The sequence below is a fragment of the Leuciscus leuciscus genome, assembly GCF_965113295.1.
Source record: "Leuciscus leuciscus genome assembly, chromosome: 2".
NCBI lineage: Eukaryota > Metazoa > Chordata > Actinopteri > Cypriniformes > Leuciscidae > Leuciscus > Leuciscus leuciscus.
In genome coordinates, this window is record NC_138726.1 from 27,479,333 (window position 1) to 27,496,211 (window position 16,879).

A 16,879-nucleotide genomic window follows, 5' to 3' on the forward strand; every position below is an offset into this window, starting at 1 on the left:
ATATAGCCTATACGCCTGCAAGTTGCTTTCAGTTTAAACAGCTCAAACATGCATTTTAGTCTGGGAATAGCTTAAGCCCTCTCTGTAAAACCTAGGGTATTATTTTCATAATTTACCAACTAGCAGGCCGGAATGGGATTCCGGGATGGTGGTAGTGATAATAATGTAAAAACAGATTCTGTCCTGGCTAGTGCGCACGCACACACACACACACACACACACACACAAATACAAAAAAGAAACGGGATGATTGAAGTTCAGCTTGAAGGTGCACAGCAAGAAAGAAAAGATCAACCTGATAAATTTAGTGTGTGCAAGGTTTATTTCAGACACCAGGTGGCGTCAAAGCGTTTGCGACTGCAATACTAAACATTTTTTTCTATATTATGTGTAGAATTTGAAGTTGAAACACAAATAAATCTTGGATTTCACACTGAAAATAAACAACTTGCAAAACCCCTGTAATTAAAATCACAAGTCAGTCTCTAAGCGCCAATCTTGTGCTTATCAGCCTTAACAACGACTTTCAACAGTAGAGAGAAAGACCAAGATTAGCAATTCAGCTCTGTTATTTGCTGAGAAAGCCTTGAAGGTGTATAAGACAGTCCCAGCTGCACACTGGACTGCTCAGAGCTCAAGTGTGTATCTTTAATGATAGTCAAGTCGCTTCATCTATAGAAAACACTTCCGCAACTTAATTAGAACGTCTTCTGAGCTCGTCATCTCTCCTGAGTGTTCTTAAACCACACAAATGCAACTTTAATTAAAAATAAGTAGGCCACGATTAATTTAAGAAATCTTAACAATGATATTCAATGGCACAATAAAGGGATTAGAGAGTTAGAACGAGAAAAAAAAAGAGTTCGAGCTCATTCAGTTTTCCATCCTATTTACACCATCATATCCATGCTGGATCCCATGGCTGTCTATGAACCCTGCAGGTGAGTAAATAAATATATAATAAATAAATTCCCATTTGAGTAAACTGTTGGTTGTGGGGGGAGCTATTTGAAAGTTTAGTTTATCCAGCAACATTTGAATCACCATTTGACAGGTCAACAGTCAAGATCCATCCATTCTCCAAACCACTAGGCTAATACGCGGGAATGCTCGGCTGCACCCGAAATCGCATAGGCTACTTCCAAAACTGTATGAGGAAATATGTCACATGGTGAGCATACGAATCCCAAATCCCATATGAATGGTTGTCTCAACTGGAGATTTTATATAGAAGAAACTTCTGCAGATAAAGTCATTTAATCAGCATTTTTATCCTGCTAATTTCAAACCATTAGGCTAAAACAGCTAGCTAAACAATAGAGTTCGGGATCGTTGCGTCACTTCGCAATGCATTGTGGGAATCACGGTACGGAAGTAGATGTACTGTATAGTAGGCAGTAGGTAACGTTGATCATTTGGTCATTAATTTAGGTTATTTTTTGGAAAATGGTTCAGTATTGCTGTATTGTGAACTGCTGTAATCGGTCTCATGATCGACAGGGCAAACGCCTCATAAATCATATTAGTTTTCCCTATTTTCGTCGGATGGCTTGGGTCGCCGCTGGTCGTCAATATACTACCGGACGAAAACAGTGGATTATTGCACGTATGATAACTTACTCCTGAAGTGTAACAAACCCGCATAGACAAGCTTCATAGCTCACAGAATCTGACAAGTGTGTGTGTCACCACTGATGCTTGGTTAACGGTGCGAACGATTGTTTTCTCCGCGTTTACTTTGTAGATCTGCAGATCTTGCACTCATTCATTTGTGAAATGCAAGTGAGCCTCCAGTGACAAGTTTTTAAATTGATCGGAGCAGAGACTTCAAACAGAAAGCACAAAGCCTTTCTTTAAAGTGAATTTCGTTTTGCATTAATTTGCATTTTAATAAATATATCTATATAGAAATGTCTACTTTTAAACAAACAATTCAAAACGAAAGAAAACAGACAGCTCTCTGCTTATGTACATTAATCCGTATGCAATGTGCATTTCTCTCTGGCGCGTTCACTACAGCGAAGATCGCCAGTCGTCAACCTCATCTCTGCAGCCGACTGTGACAAAAAAAAAACACTTGTTAATTAATAAACAATTAAAATGTGTGTGTGTGAATGTTGTTGAGGGCACATGAAATTGTTAATCCGGCCCTGGATTGGAGAAAATATCAGGGAAAAACTGAGGCTTGGTAAACTTTCATATTACTCCAGGCTTTGTTCATAGGGATCGATTCCGCCTATAATCGAATTTTTTTTAAAGTAGCGTTGTTTGGCTTCATTATGAAGTTTGTCCGTATATGGTATAGCCAACTTTTTTTTGTCACGGTCCATAACTCTTTCTGGATACCGGCCGGCTACGCTAATATCTTATAAACAGGCTTTTGCGGTGCCTCTAAAATGGCCGTCGTTACCCACAATGCATCATTCCATAACATCTACGCCCGAGCTCTATAGCTGACAGGGGTGGGGTAGGTTGTATAATTTATTTAAAGGGGGGGTGAAACACTCAGTTTCAGTCAATCTCATGTTAATCTTGAATAGTATTGCATCCTTCATATCTCCAAAAAGTCTTTAGTTTTATTATATTTATAAAAGAAAGATAGGCTGTACCGAGTCTTTCCGGAAAAAAACGAGCGGCTGGAGGCGTGCCGTGTGGGCAGAGCTAAAGCTGTGCTTACGCGCCGATAGCTAACAACACACAGACATTTGAAGCAGTTTTACTCACCGCCTGCGGTTCCAACGCACGACCGTGAACCTTTATCGTTGGGACTGCTCCATCCTTAAGCATTAGATGATCTGCAAATCCGGCGTCGAACTGGGCCTTGTTTATAAAACAATCATCGTCGAAATGCAGGGAACAAACAAGAACACTTGCACAACTCCGTTGATGCTCTGGAAAAACAAACTCCATCCACTGGTCCCTTAACGCTGGGTTCTTTGGGAATCTGTGCAGGGTTGTCTTGCCCTGGCAACCAAAAACACACTTCCTTGGTGACATTGACTTCCCTAAAGCCGAGCACAGCGCTTTGATGGGCGTACTGCTTTCGCTCTGGTCTACGGGTACGGGTGCGCGCACACTTCCGGGAGAAGTGCCCTTACGACCCGTATAAGGAAATTCCGCCCCCTCTGACGTCACACATGCCCATACTCGAAAAAAACTTTCCGAAACTTGTGACAAACCAGGAGGAGTATTTTTGGCACAGAAATACTCCTTCAAACGTACAATTTAATTTTTGAAACTTTGTCCATGTTTAGCATGGGAATCCAACTCTTTAACAGTGTAAAAAACTCAGTATACATGAAATAGCATTTCACCCCCCCTTTAAAAAGTGTTACAACCATCCCCTTACATTCAACTAAGAAAAGTTTATTTTTAATCATTTTACAAAATGCCCAGATATTGGAAAAGAAGGGTAACTGGTGAGGTTTCAAAAAGACAATGTTAAAAGCCAGTGGAGGATTCTGAGACCTCAGACCAACTGAAACTTTAATGTTGTCTGGAGCCATTTGGCAGCTCAAAGCTAAAGGAAGAGTGGGTAAAATGTGCCCTATGCAGTGCCCTATTCGGTTGTTAAGTCGTGACGTAACCACTCTCCGATAATACTCTTTCCGGGTCCAAAGTCCAGGTCCTCTCTACCTACCTACCGCTTTCGCTAGTGTTTTGGTTATTATTGAGTGTTTTTACAATGCCGCAGTGCTGTGTCCCGAGCTAACTCACTTCAACCTCGTAAATCTTCTTTTTCATTGATGCCTGGACTCTACCCTTAATTATGCCACCTGAGTGATGAGCTACACTAACCACTCTGTTGGTGTTAAAGGAATTTAAACCCTTTTTGACCGCCAAGGGTGCCTCACTAAGAAGGACGTGATCGTAAATAAATTTACAGGTTCCACCATTGTTATTTCTGGACGATAGGAGCGCTTGGACCCGGAAAAGGCCAAACGTGACGTGTGACGTCAGCCTTAACAATCGGATGGGCCCACCACTCTATGGTTAACAACATTCATTTGTCACCGTTGTGGCTGATTGAGAATATTCGCACATTGACAAACTCACACACACGTTGAGCGTTCATTAAGCATAAATACCGTTAGGGAAGTTTGTTCTAGTAGTCTAACTTGCACACACTCCTGAGTCAAACAGAAAGTGGATTTGAGTTATGGTCAGTCACAGAAAGAGAGACATTGTTTTGTATTGTTCTTTTGTATTGTTTCAATAAATCTGTTTTTTGAAGCATATTGCATGGTGTGGCTGCTGTTTTTGCCCCTTTTGTCAAATTGTTACAACCTACCCCGTCAGTGGGGTAGATTGTAACAAAGGCACACCACCATGTATTTGACATCAACTCATAAGGGCTGTGCTATTCTTCTTCTTAGCGGATAATGAATCCGAAGTCTCACACATTCAAAGATAATAGCTTACATCCATGTTGCAAAATAAAATGGATAGGCAGGGAAACACCCTGGATGGATGACCAGTTCATGGCATGGCTATCACACACAGACATTAACTAACTCTCGCTCATACCTACGGGCAGTTTAGTGTGTTTGGATTGTGGGAAAACCGTAGCAACCAGAGAAACTTGCACAAAAACAATGAGGAGTTTCAAATAAATGATTATTTAATTAGGATGACTTTATCAAACTTGAACAGGTAGCCTACACTAAGTACAACAAAAACACCCAACTTATGCCTAAACTAGTCAAAAATGGTACACACAGGGACTCAAATCTGCGAATGGTGTATTATTGGTTAATTTACGTGAACCATCCGAAGGAACCGATTCAAATGGACTTTCCAACGCTAGAGAGAGAGAGAGAGAGAGCAAGGGCCATTTAAGTGATTGTGTTTGATTATTTCCTCAGCTCAAACTGCTAGCTTACTCATTTAAATAAAAAACTTGCTTGCTTGTAAGTGGTTAGTTAGCGTTAAGTAGCGTCGTTATTTTAGTTAGTTACTTCCCAGCACTGCTGTTCCCAAACTTTCCTTTTGGAATTACTGAAATCTTCTTCATTTGAAGAATCCCTCATTGCAAACCTGGTGATGCGGATCACATGAGAGAGGCCCTTCCACGCTTGACCCCCTTACCTCAGATAACAGAGCTTTTCAAAGGTACACGTTCTCCCACCATGACAAGAGGAGCCACTAATCGGCCCCTCACACCCCCTGACTGCTCTTATTGCCCATAATACATTTATATCTATCGCCATCCACCCTTCTCCCACATGGATGTGTTCAATAAAATGTGAAATGAAATTCGTGTCCACTCTGTGCCTTATTATCCCGCTAGTTATCAAGGAAACACAGAGAGCTGGCACAGGACTCAAGGGGGGATTCTTCACGCCTCTGTTCCACCTACACAATCCTGAGTGGAAGACAGGAAGAACGCAATTTTAAATCTATTGATTTCGCTGAAAATTATTATACCTAGATATTCAATTACAACATATTTTATATTTTCCTCAAATAAAAAATATAATATGTTTTATATGTATCTTTTCTCAATGCCTATACATTCATAGCTACTGTATTTCAATGGTGTGGTATTTTCAATCAAAATTCCTAGGCTTTGACTAGACAGTGCACATTTCAGTCAAGGTTTTTATTCATTTAAAATAATTGCAGGTTCATGTCTTAAATGAGAACAAATAAATTGCATCAAGTGTGGTCACAGGTTAGATGTTTTCTTGGTTATGTCTGTTTCAGAAATTGGGCATTATGAGGAACATTCTTGACAACTCGAATGATTAAGTATAAATGATATACTCCATTAAGAATAAAACATAATTTGTTCACATAATGTCAATATCATCAAATTGAAATGTTTTGAATTGACCAAATTAAGTAGTCTCAGTGATTTTATGTGTTTCCCTGATTAATTCAATCTTATACACATTTTCTGTCACATCACTGAGTTGTACGATAGTACTAGTTAGCTAGCAAACTGTTAGCAATCAATCGCACATATTAGCATGCTAAATGCTAAGTCTGCTCCTTAAAGCAAAAATAAGACATACACTTTATGTACCCACCCTCACCCTAAGCAAAAGCTTCACTCCACACCACAATAGTGCATTGAACATTAAACACCATCAAGTCTCCTCCTTTTCTCAAGTTCAACCTGCTGTTGTTTCTTCATATTTTATGGGGACTTTCCATAGATATAATTATTTTTATATGTACAAACTGTATTAGAAAACTGACCCATCACAGAAAACGTTTCATTTTTACTGTAGCAAAGTTAGACGTTGTGGGAAGAAGGAGGCGGGAACCTGTCGAACATTCAAAGACTTTAATAAAAAATTAAAAACATACTTTTTTTTTTTTTTTACATTTTCGAATGTTCAGTTGGTCTGCATTCGCCCTACATAATTTAATGTAGACTGCACATTTTAGATAATTACATTAATTGAAAACAAAGCAATCAAGTTTAGAAGAGAAACACAATTTTGTTGTGTAGATCACAAATAATAATTTCCCTTAAAGGTGGTATCAGTGATTTCAGGCCCAAAAATATTTTTGTCGCATTCATCTAATCTTTCCTAACGATCCGCTAGCTGCCCGCCCCTGTTGGTGATTGGTTGGAACACTATTTGTTTTGGTTTTGAGTGTTTGGCTAAACCATTTGTTTTTGTGTGCAGATCTCAGAGCCTAGGCTGCCTACAGAGACGCGATTTTTTGACGGCATGCTTATGTCTAATATTAATTAGTATAATTAATACTAATAAATGTGTTACACAATCCTTCAGAAATTCTAATAGTAATGATTTAAGTGGTCTAAAGCCATTTCATATCTTGTTGTGAGGGACAGAAGACATTTTACATCACTAAATTAAAGTTCATGGAAACTCGTCTTCCCTCAGCTGCAGCTGTCAATCATTCTCCATTCAGCATTCAAACAGCCTGTCAGTAGAGTACCAGGTCAGTACGGTAAAAATCCTTGTCTACCAAGTTTAATGATCGTGACAGCCCTAGCTGTCAGATACCCATTTTCAAAGCAGGACTTTACCACCTCCACCTCATTTTGAGCCAGGAAAAACCCCAAAACAGTATATAATTGTTACTATCGGTGCAGATTGTATAATACATTGCGTGTATATCTGCATTGCGTTCATTGAGTGGATTCAAATCAAATGACAAGTTTGCTTTCCGTTTAAGCCACGTGACCACTGATTACATCAGTTTGGCTAGTGAAAATTCTTATCGGCCACCATCTTCTTTTGCTGCAGGATAAACTAGGGGGCCAATGTTTCGGAAAAAACTGAAGCTTCCCCGGGCGCCGCCATTGATCATCACCTGCTGTTAGCATTCCATTGACTCCCATTCATTTTGGCGTCACTTTGACAGCGAATAACTTTACATCTGAGGCGTTTAAAGACTCCATTTGTCCATTATTTATTTCTAAAGAAACACAAAAATTTATAAAAGGCTCCATTACCTTGTATCTTATGTTATGGCCCCGTAGAAGCAGTTTTTGTAAAAATAGGCTAACGGTTGCGTCATAACCACGCGACTCTCTGTCGCACAGTAGATAAATAACCGTATAGACAGGAGGAGAAGCTCGCAGGCAATCGGGGGGACATGGAGGCAAAATGACAAAATAATTAATCAGAATACTTAGCAAAAGTTGCTCCTGCTCCTAAACACCTCCTACTCACACTCTCTGCAAGTTTCCGAAGGGAATGATTCAGATTTCTCTTGGCACAGCTACTAGAAGACAGACGGGTTGCTCACGTCACATCTACGTCGTCAAGCTCAGTTTGAGTCTGCGCAGTACGCTCAGCCATCAGGAAGTGAGGGCTTCTAATTGACTTCACTTTTCTCTGTTGAATGGGGTCGCTGTGTCCATTTCTTTTACTGTCTATGGGATAACCTTGTGGTGGACATGTAACCCTCATCTCAGGGTTTTGTGATCTAATAAAAAAATACTAATTGTCCAAGTTCATTCACGGAGCTTTGGGATTTTTTTCTTTTAGTCAAATACACAGAACTAACTGAATAACTAAAATATCATGAAAAGAGAAAAACACAAAAAAAAGTAATGCCACACAGAATTTAAGTTAACCAGAAATATATTTGTGAGGCAATTTAAATGCTCTCTGTTCTAGCACTTCAAAACACCAGAATGCTAAACATCAGATGACCCTCAATCTCAGATCAATAACAGAACAACAGTACAATTATAAAAAAAAAATAATTGACCTTTAAAGTCCAAATCCGGAAAGTTCAATTTCTTTTTTTCTTGGGGACAAAATGTGGGGGGAAAAAGAAAAAAAAAGGAAAAACAAATATCTCAGTCCTACCACTTCCCCAAAAGAATCAGTAACTCAAGGACAAAGAAGAGCTGAAAGCTGGCGATGAAATGAAGAGGATCTGTTCCAGACGATTCCTTTCAAATGATTCAGGTCCCAAATGTATCACCAACAACCAGTCCAAGGAAAAAAACCAGTCTGCACAAATATACATTTCAAATTGATTACATCAATAACATTAGACATTTAACCCATTCTTCGTAAGAGAAATCACATGTACACTTTAAAATAAATCAAATTCTACAGTTACATTTTATGTCAACAATTTCACTCGGCATGTGGAAAAAACACAATAAGCATGGGCATCGTACACCTCATGCTCTCAATGACTAGCAAACCTAGCATCATGGTGGCTGTACTTAGCTTCCCTCTTAATGGCTTGAAAACACTCTTCATGAACAATTTAAACACATTTTTCTCTTTGGCAAATACATTCTGACTGGTTTTGCTCAAATAATAACCTTTAGTTACACTCACCAGAATGCCTCAGAAACAGTCACAGAAAGCAATATGTATTCTTCGTTTTCTCTGCCAGTGTTTCAATTCAACCTCCCAGCTGATATATAAAACAATAAATCAGGTATTCAAGTCACAATATAAATGCTCATTTTAGTCAGCAAGTCAGAATTACTCACAATCTATGCGTTTTCTCCGTGCTTTTCTCCATGCACATTCACTCTGCGCGCTTTCACTGTGCACTCGCTTCCTGCATGAACTACCCTATCTCTTAAAGGGGCAGTACCCAGGTTTAAAGAAACGCAACTAAGAATTGAAACAGGATATAAATGTCAGGGGTTACATTCTCCCCTTCTAAATCGCATGAGTCCCTGCGTGCGTATTAACAGGAAGACTGGCAGAGAGAATGCCTCCCAAGGAATCAAAAAATGTCATTAGAGCAAGAATAATGGGCTTTCCTAATTCCTCATATTCTAGTGTCTTTGGTGGGCGTCTCTCCCGACCTGAACGTCTGAGGGGTATGGATTCAGCGTCAATTGAATTGTGGGGCAATTCTTGGGATTCTAACCCTGCATCTGGTAAAATCTCCTCTGGGATTTCAATGACAATATGACCAGGGGAATGTTCGATCTCAATAGCCTCTGAAGCCAGAGGGACTGGTGTGCCCCCAGTAACCACCTCAGAGTCTTCTTGTGTGATTTCAATCACAGGCTGGACAGACTCTGATCTGGGAATAGTTGAAATATGTGGAGAGAACTCAGCTGCGTGAGGGTTCAATGGGTCTGACGTCTTCCCAGAAATATCATGAGAGGTTAGTGGCCCACCATCTACTTGTATAATGTAAGGACTCCTTGTGACTATTTTGGGAATGGGTATTTGAAGGCAACTTCCTTCCTCATCACTGGACAGTTCCTCATTACCATCACCCTCCTGCATCTCCGTGTTTACTCTTGTTCTCATCTGTTTCCTGTTAGCGGTGTGATTTGTTCCAGGCACCGGCTCTTCTGAGCTCACAGGCAAAAACCCGCAAGGCAACAAGAGATCCCTGTGAAGGGTACGATGTGGACCATCACTCTTTTCTGGCTTAACTATGTATACGGGGCCATCTGAAATTCTCTTGACCACAGTGTGGACAGTCTTTTCCCATCGGTCTGCAAGTTTGTGCTTCCCCCTCAAACTCAAATTTCTCACAAGGACCCGGTCACCAGGCATTAGTTCAGCTGCTATCACCTTTATATCAAATCTTGCTTTGTTCTTTGCATTCATTTTGCGAGAACTTTCAACAGCCAATTCGTAGCTCTCTGAGATGCTCTCGTAGCTTCTTTACATACTCAGAGTGGGTTTTGTGTGTTCCACTTGAAGAACTCATGCCAAAAACAAGGTCAATTGGTAGCTTTGCCTGCCGCCCAAACATTAATTCACGGTCAGTTATGTTCTTTAAGACGACAGGAATCTTGGAACAAGCCCTGTGTGGGGCACCGACCACAGCACACTCAAGCAGAAGACCACCTGGCAAGGGAAAAGACTCAGGTTGCTCTAAAACAAATACGGCGTTTGACATTCCCTTAGTCCTCACTTGACCAAGGAGGCATATTTTCTGTTTGGCAGGGATAGTGATTTGGCCTTTCCCCATTGCTTTCACTTGGAAGGATTTCCTCCCCCTCTCATAATTCTGAGCAACATGCTGAAAAAGCAAAGCATAATCACTACTGCCACCAGGTTTTTGAAAGAACTTATCCCCTTTCCTCTCTACGCCCTGCTGATACAAGCGGTCTAGAACATTTGTCCCAATCAACAGCGGGACTTTACTGTTGAAGTGACAATCTGGAACAACAAGAAGAAGAGAAGAAAGCCCTTCCTCTGCACCTGTGACAGTACAAGGGAAGGTTATGATGGCTTGGATGTAACCAAGGTATGGAACATTCTGTCCACCAGCACCCTCAACCTCAAACAACGCATGAATTGGCTGAATGGGAACTGAAGAAAGATTGGTCAAGTAGAATGACTCCGAAACAGTTGTAACTTGAGACCCCATGTCTAAGAGAGAATCACACCAAGTTCCTTCAACAAGAACAGAAGCAACACAACGTTGGCCAATAAGACCTTGCGGCAAGAATTCATCCTTAACCCTGATGTTTGTTTGGGTTTCTCTCGCACAATGGACTGTATTGTGAATCATCATTGTGGGACGAATGTGTGTGCTGGCAGCTCCTGGGTGTCCCGCAACAGGAGCTGTTAGAGGTTTAAAGAAAACTGTGATGTCCCATGCAATCTCCTGTACTCCTCCCGTCTCTCTCTCAGCCGTGAATTCTTCTTCCGAACAAGCTCAGGGTTGGGTTGCTTACTGCAGCGAACTGCAATGTGTCCATCTTCCCCGCACTTGAAACAGAACCAGGGTTTTGACAGAGTTGCAGAGTCAGGTGTCACGTTGGAGCTGGACACAAGGCAGTCACTGGTAACTGCACTTTCTTTAGAGTCTTTCCCAGCTTTTATCTCATAGTCTCTAGTTTCACCTTTCCTTGACAAGTATGCGACTTGTTTTTTCAGCGCAGCTATCTCTCCTTTAAGCTTCTGGGTTTCATCCTGTTGGCATTTATTTGTCGGCTCAGGCGAAGGTTCAACATTAACAGGTATACCATACACTGAGTGAGCATGATCAGCTGCTTTCATGCTGCCAAGATGTTTCTTCATTCGATCTAGCTTTGCTGCTTTTTTGTCTTCCTCGGTTCTCACAGAGAGCAGGAGTTCAGGAAAGGTTGGTGGATTGTCTTTACGATGTTCAAGCTGAAGTCCAATTATCATGGCCTGGTCCCAGCACCCTCGACAGAACTGGCGAAGCAGATGCTTACGGGAATCTGCAGCACTGGCTCCCCCTCTGGATATTGCTCGGGTAAGCAGAGTATGCAGTCGTTGCAGGTATGTTGATGGCTTTTCTCCCGCATTTTGATTTAAGTTGAGAAAAGTTGCAAATAGCTCCTCTCCATCTTCTACTACACCAAAGGCGGATTCAATCTGGTTAAGGTAAGAGCTAGGTGAAGAATTAACACCTAAGGGCTTGACAATGTCAGCTGCTGGGCTGAGCAGGCTCTCTAAGATCATCCTCACTTTCTGAGAATCTGGCGAAGAGGGGTCAGAAACTAGAAGATCAACTTGAGTACGCCACGTCTCATAGTCGACTTCCCCATTTGGCTTGGGGGTCCGGCCGGAGAATGTGCGGATGCGGCTCTGCCTCAAGGGGGAATGACCAGACTCATTACGGATGACGTGCTCTACAACAACCCTTTGAATCTGAGGGGGGTTGAGCATACTTTCATCAACATGCAGTGGACTTGGTGGAGCATGCAAGGGGGAACGGTTTGGAATCCTAGCTTGAGCTTGACTTAACTCAGCAGGGTTAGTTCTTCCTGAGTCACGAAGACTTGGGCTGCAAACAGTGGTATGTGGATCTGCTTCAGCTGCTTGGGAATCATTTGAATGAAGCTGAATGCTCTGAAGTTCATTCTGAAGAGCAAGTAGGAATTCTGCTCTACCACTGCCGGGGATATCGTTTAGTTCATCTAAATATCTTAATGCCAGTTCCCTGCCTAGCCTCCGCTGGCATAGATCACGGACTGTTTTTACATTCCATGTAATGGAAGGGTCTTTTGGGCTTGGCTGGTCACCTAAACAATCAGGGCTGATACTCAAAATAGATTTCTCAGACAAATACTGAATTAGGACTCTACCGACTGGCTGCTCGGACTCATCAGGAACTCTAACTATTTTCTCAATTTCCCCATATGCTTCAAAAATACTCTGAATATCCTTATCGTCACAAATTTCTACTATCCCCGTAACATACAGACAGTTCTGACCATATACATCAAAACGGTCACAAAGATCCATATTTAGTTTTGGAACATATAATCAAGCTAAAAAAAAAAAAAGAAAATAAATGTAGATCCCACTCTCAGAATATTGAATGAAAATCAAAATCACAAAAAAAATAATTTCTTGAGGTAATTAACACAACAAGTAAAATTTAACCCAAGCTCCTGGCTGCTGGCTTGCCACTATATTTGTGTAACCCTCATCTCAGGGTTTTGTGATCTAATAAAAAAATACAAATTGTCCAAGTTCATTCAAGGAGCTTTGGGATTTTTTTCTTTTAGTCAAATACACAGAACTAACTGAATAACTAAAATATCATGAAAAGAGAAAAACACAAAATAAAGTAATGCCACACACAGAATTTAAGTTAACCAGAAATATATTTGTGAGGCAATTTAAATGCTCTCTGTTCTAGCACTTCAAAACACCAGAATGCTAAACATCAGATGACCCTCAATCTCAGATCAATAACAGAACAACAGTACAATTATAACAAAAAAATAATTGACCTTTAAAGTCCAAATCCGGAAAGTTCAATTTCTTTTTTTCTTGGGGACAAAATGTGGGGGGGGAAAAGAAAAAAAAGGAAAAACAAATATCTCAGTCCTACCACTTCCCCAAAGGAATCAGTAACTCAAGGACAAAGAAGAGCTGAAAGCTGGCGATGAAATGAAGAGGATCTGTTCCAGACGATTCCTTTCAAATGATTCAGGTCCCAAATGTATCACCAACAACCAGTCCAAGGAAAAAAACCAGTCTGCACAAATATACATTTCAAATTGATTACATCAATAACATTAGACATTTAACCCATTCTTCGTAAGAGAAATCACATGTACACTTTAAAATAAATCAAATTCTACAGTTACATTTTATGTCAACAATTTCACTCGGCATGTGGAAAAAACACAATAAGCATGGGCATCGTACACCTCATGCTCTCCATGACTAGCAAAACTAGCATCATGGTGGCTGTACTTAGCTTCCCTCTTAATGGCTTGAAAACACTCTTCATGAACAATTTAAACACATTTTTCTCTTTGGCAAATACATTCTGACTGGTTTTGCTCAAATAATAACATTTAGTTACACTCAACAGAATGCCTCAGAAACAGTCACAGAAAGCAATATGTATTCTTCGTTTTCTCTTCCAGTGTTTCAATTCAACCTCCCAGCTGATATATAAAACAATAAATCAGGTATTCAAGTCACACTATAAATGCTCATTTTAGTCAGCAAGTCAGAATTACTCACAATCTATGCGTTTTCTCCGTGCTTTTCTCCATGCACATTCACCCTGCGCGCTTTCACTGTGCACTCGCTTCCTGCATGAACTAGCCTATCTCTTAAAGGGGCAGTACCCAGGTTTAAAGAAACGCAACTAAGAATTGAAACAGGATGTAAATGTCAAGGGTTACAGACACAAAATTACATATGGTGAGTAATCTTACAAATGATTTTGAGTTTGTTACTACCATACATTTATAATCACGTAAGGATCAGTTAACTGATTAATGCAAGTGTTTTATCAAATAACTGTATTTTTCAAAGTGGACATTGGAGAAGTTACAATTTATCAATAAATGATGGATAAAGTAATTAATTGACACGTTATTTGTAGTATTTAAAAGTTCAAAGTTTACTTAAATCTTTGTGAATGTATACTGTTTCGATATACACTCACCTAAAGGATTATTAGGAACACCATACTAATACTGTGTTGACCCCCTTCTGCCTTCAGAACTGCCTTAATTCTACGTGGCATTGATTCAACAAGGTGCTGAAAGCATTCTTTAGAAATGTTGGCCCATATTGATAGGATAGCATCTTGCAGTTGATTTGTGGGATGCACATCCAGGGCACGAAGCTCCCGTTCCACCACATCCCAAAGATGCTCTGTTGGGTTGAGATCTGGTGACTGTGGGGGCCATTTTAGTACAGTGAACTCATTGTCATGTTCAAGAAACCAATTTTAAATGATTCGAGCTTTGTGACATGGTGCATTATCCTGCTGGAAGTAGCCATCAGAGGATGGGTACATGGTGGTCATAAAGGGATGGACATGGTCAGAAACAATGCTCAGGTAGGCCGTGGCATTTAAACGATGCCCAATTGGCACTAAGGGGCCTAAAGTGTGCCAAGAAAACATCCCCCACACCATTACACCACCACCACCAGCCTGCACAGTGGTAACAAGGCATGATGGATCCATGTTCTCATTCTGTTTACGCCAAATTCTGACTCTACCATCTGAATGTCTCAACAGAAATCGAGACTCATCAGACCAGGCAACATTTTTCCAGTCTTCAACTGTACAATTTTGGTGAGCTCGTGCAAATAGTAGCCTCTTTTTCCTATTTGTAGTGGAGATGAGTGGTACCCGGTGGGGTCTTCTGCTGTTGTAGCCCATCCGTCTCAAGGTTGTGAGTGTTGTGGCTTCACAAATGCTTTGTCGCATACCTCGGTTGTAACGAGTGGTTATTTCAGTCAAAGTTGCTCTTCTATCAGCTTGAATCAGTCGGCCCATTCTCCTCTGACCTCTAGCATCAACAAGGCATTTTCACCCACAGGACTGCCGCATACTGGATGTTTTTCCCTTTTCACACCATTCTTTGTAAACCCTAGAAATGGTTGTGCGTGAAAATCCCAGTAACTGAGCAGATTGTGAAATACTCAGACCGGCCCGTCTGGCACCAACAACCATGCCACGCTCAAAATTGCTTAAGTCACCTTTCTTTCCCATTCTGACATTCAGTTTGGAGTTCAGGAGATTGTCTTGACCAGGACCACACCCTTAAATGCATTGAAGCAACTGCCATGTGATTGGTTGATTAGATAATTGCATTAATGAGAAATTGAACAGGTGTTCCTAATAATCCTTTAGGTGAGTGTAGATCTTGTTATATTGTTTATATCGCGGCATAAAAATATATCCGAACAGCTTTCAGTGTGCGGGATATTTAAAGTTACTGATAAGTTACAGTAAAAAACAAACATGAATCAATGTGAAAATAAGAGCGAATGAAAATCTGTATGACATGACATCTTTGCAACTTTGAAAATAATAATTGATAAATGTTAAAATTACACCAATTTATTTAATCAATGTATTATTTATAAATAACTAAACTTGCTAAACTTTTTGGCTCTTAGGTGCAAAAGCATATCCATGCATTTAAATTTTCTTTATGAAAGTTGGTGATTGCTGTGTTTGTCTTTTTTTAAGATACAGATGTTGAATGACAACAGTTTGGAGACAATGTTGAAGTAATTTTTTTTTACTTTGATCCAACGACTCTTTTTTTTTTCAGTGAAGATCTATGAATGTTTTTAACTTATTCTATCACAATGCACCCTTGGCAGCAGTATTTATTCCATCAAAGCGATTCACCGTGTTGCTGGCATTACAAAGTTATTAAACTAGATAAGAGGTTAAGATGTGCTCCTGAAAAAACCCACACACTGGATGTCTCTCTGAGTGTGAAGATAAGAAAGCAAATGAATGCTATATGCATGAAAGATGTGGTGGAATTAATAAAAGAAGATAAGTGAAGCTCTTCAGTATGTGCCTTCAACTGCATGTCAATGCTCTTTACAAAGAACAGCCATCTGTTACAAGTAAACAGACACCTTTTATTATGAGTTATTTTGCAGCCTTTCAGACAGTTGGAATTGTTATGTGCAACTGAAAATTTTGGTCTGATAACAGTGAATTCCAATTACAGGGATGTAGGGGGCGAAGACAGCTGGGTCTGATTATCATTGTGATAGGCTGAGGGTTGACATGCTCAAATAAGATGACAGGATGACATGTATAAATGTATAAATTTTGTGCAGAGAAAAATGGAAATGAAACCTTTGGCAGGGAAACCTTTGATGTGAACATTTGAAAGAATGTCCACATCAATATGCCAAGCGATTATCAATCTTTTGTGCCGGTGAAATGGTTGGGTGAAAGAAAAACGGCAATGAGGAGAGAATGTGAGGGCACGTTGTAAAGGGGTGTGACAATGTGAAGAATGAGAAGAGAAAATAATGGCTAGAATGCAAGAAGTGAGAGAGAGATCACGCATAGGTCACCCATCTCTCTCTCTCTCTCTCTCTCTCTCTGTCTCTAGAGAGAGAGAGAGAGAGAGAGAGAGACGACAGAGGAAGCCCTTGGGGTGTGGCTGCCAGCCTGAAGTCATGGGATTTGTTGCTCTGACAGCCTCCATCATCATCATATAGCACCTTCTACTCTG

General features: G+C 40.4%; 2 protein-coding genes across 4 annotated transcripts; both read right to left on the bottom strand.

Annotated features, from left to right (window-relative positions):
• Window positions 1-8,054: 8,054 nt before the first annotated feature.
• On the bottom strand, window positions 8,055-10,146 carry LOC309484439 (uncharacterized protein). Its single transcript, XM_082150777.1, has 3 exons — window positions 8,948-10,146; window positions 8,790-8,868; window positions 8,055-8,450 (listed from the first exon to the last, which is right to left on the bottom strand). The coding sequence occupies exon 1, from the start codon at window positions 10,032-10,034 to the stop codon at window positions 9,123-9,125; it is 912 nt and encodes a 303-aa protein (XP_082006903.1). The 5' UTR covers window positions 10,035-10,146; the 3' UTR covers window positions 8,055-8,450; window positions 8,790-8,868; window positions 8,948-9,122.
• Window positions 10,147-10,248: 102 nt separating this feature from the next.
• LOC309484423 (paraneoplastic antigen Ma3 homolog) lies at window positions 10,249-14,007 on the bottom strand. Of its 3 annotated transcripts, XM_082150746.1 has the most exons (3): window positions 13,893-14,007; window positions 13,736-13,813; window positions 10,249-13,395 (listed from the first exon to the last, which is right to left on the bottom strand). In XM_082150746.1, exon 3 carries the CDS (start codon window positions 12,651-12,653, stop codon window positions 11,004-11,006), a length of 1,650 nt encoding a protein of 549 aa, XP_082006872.1. In that variant the 5' UTR covers window positions 12,654-13,395; window positions 13,736-13,813; window positions 13,893-14,007; the 3' UTR covers window positions 10,249-11,003. The 3 variants fall into 3 exon arrangements, with proteins under 3 accessions (XP_082006872.1, XP_082006874.1, XP_082006873.1); XM_082150748.1 differs by lacking the exon at window positions 13,736-13,813 and having other exon boundaries at window positions 13,893-13,911; XM_082150747.1 differs by lacking the exon at window positions 13,893-14,007 and having other exon boundaries at window positions 13,736-13,886.
• Between the last annotated feature and the right edge of the window lie 2,872 nt (window positions 14,008-16,879).

Bases quoted from the DNA above. Each gene is read 5' to 3' on its own strand.
- LOC309484439 (XM_082150777.1), bottom strand. From the start codon at position 10,034: ATGAATGCAAAGAACAAAGCAAGATTTGATATAAAGGTGATAGCAGCT.
- LOC309484423 (XM_082150746.1), bottom strand. From the start codon at position 12,653: ATGGATCTTTGTGACCGTTTTGATGTATATGGTCAGAACTGTCTGTAT.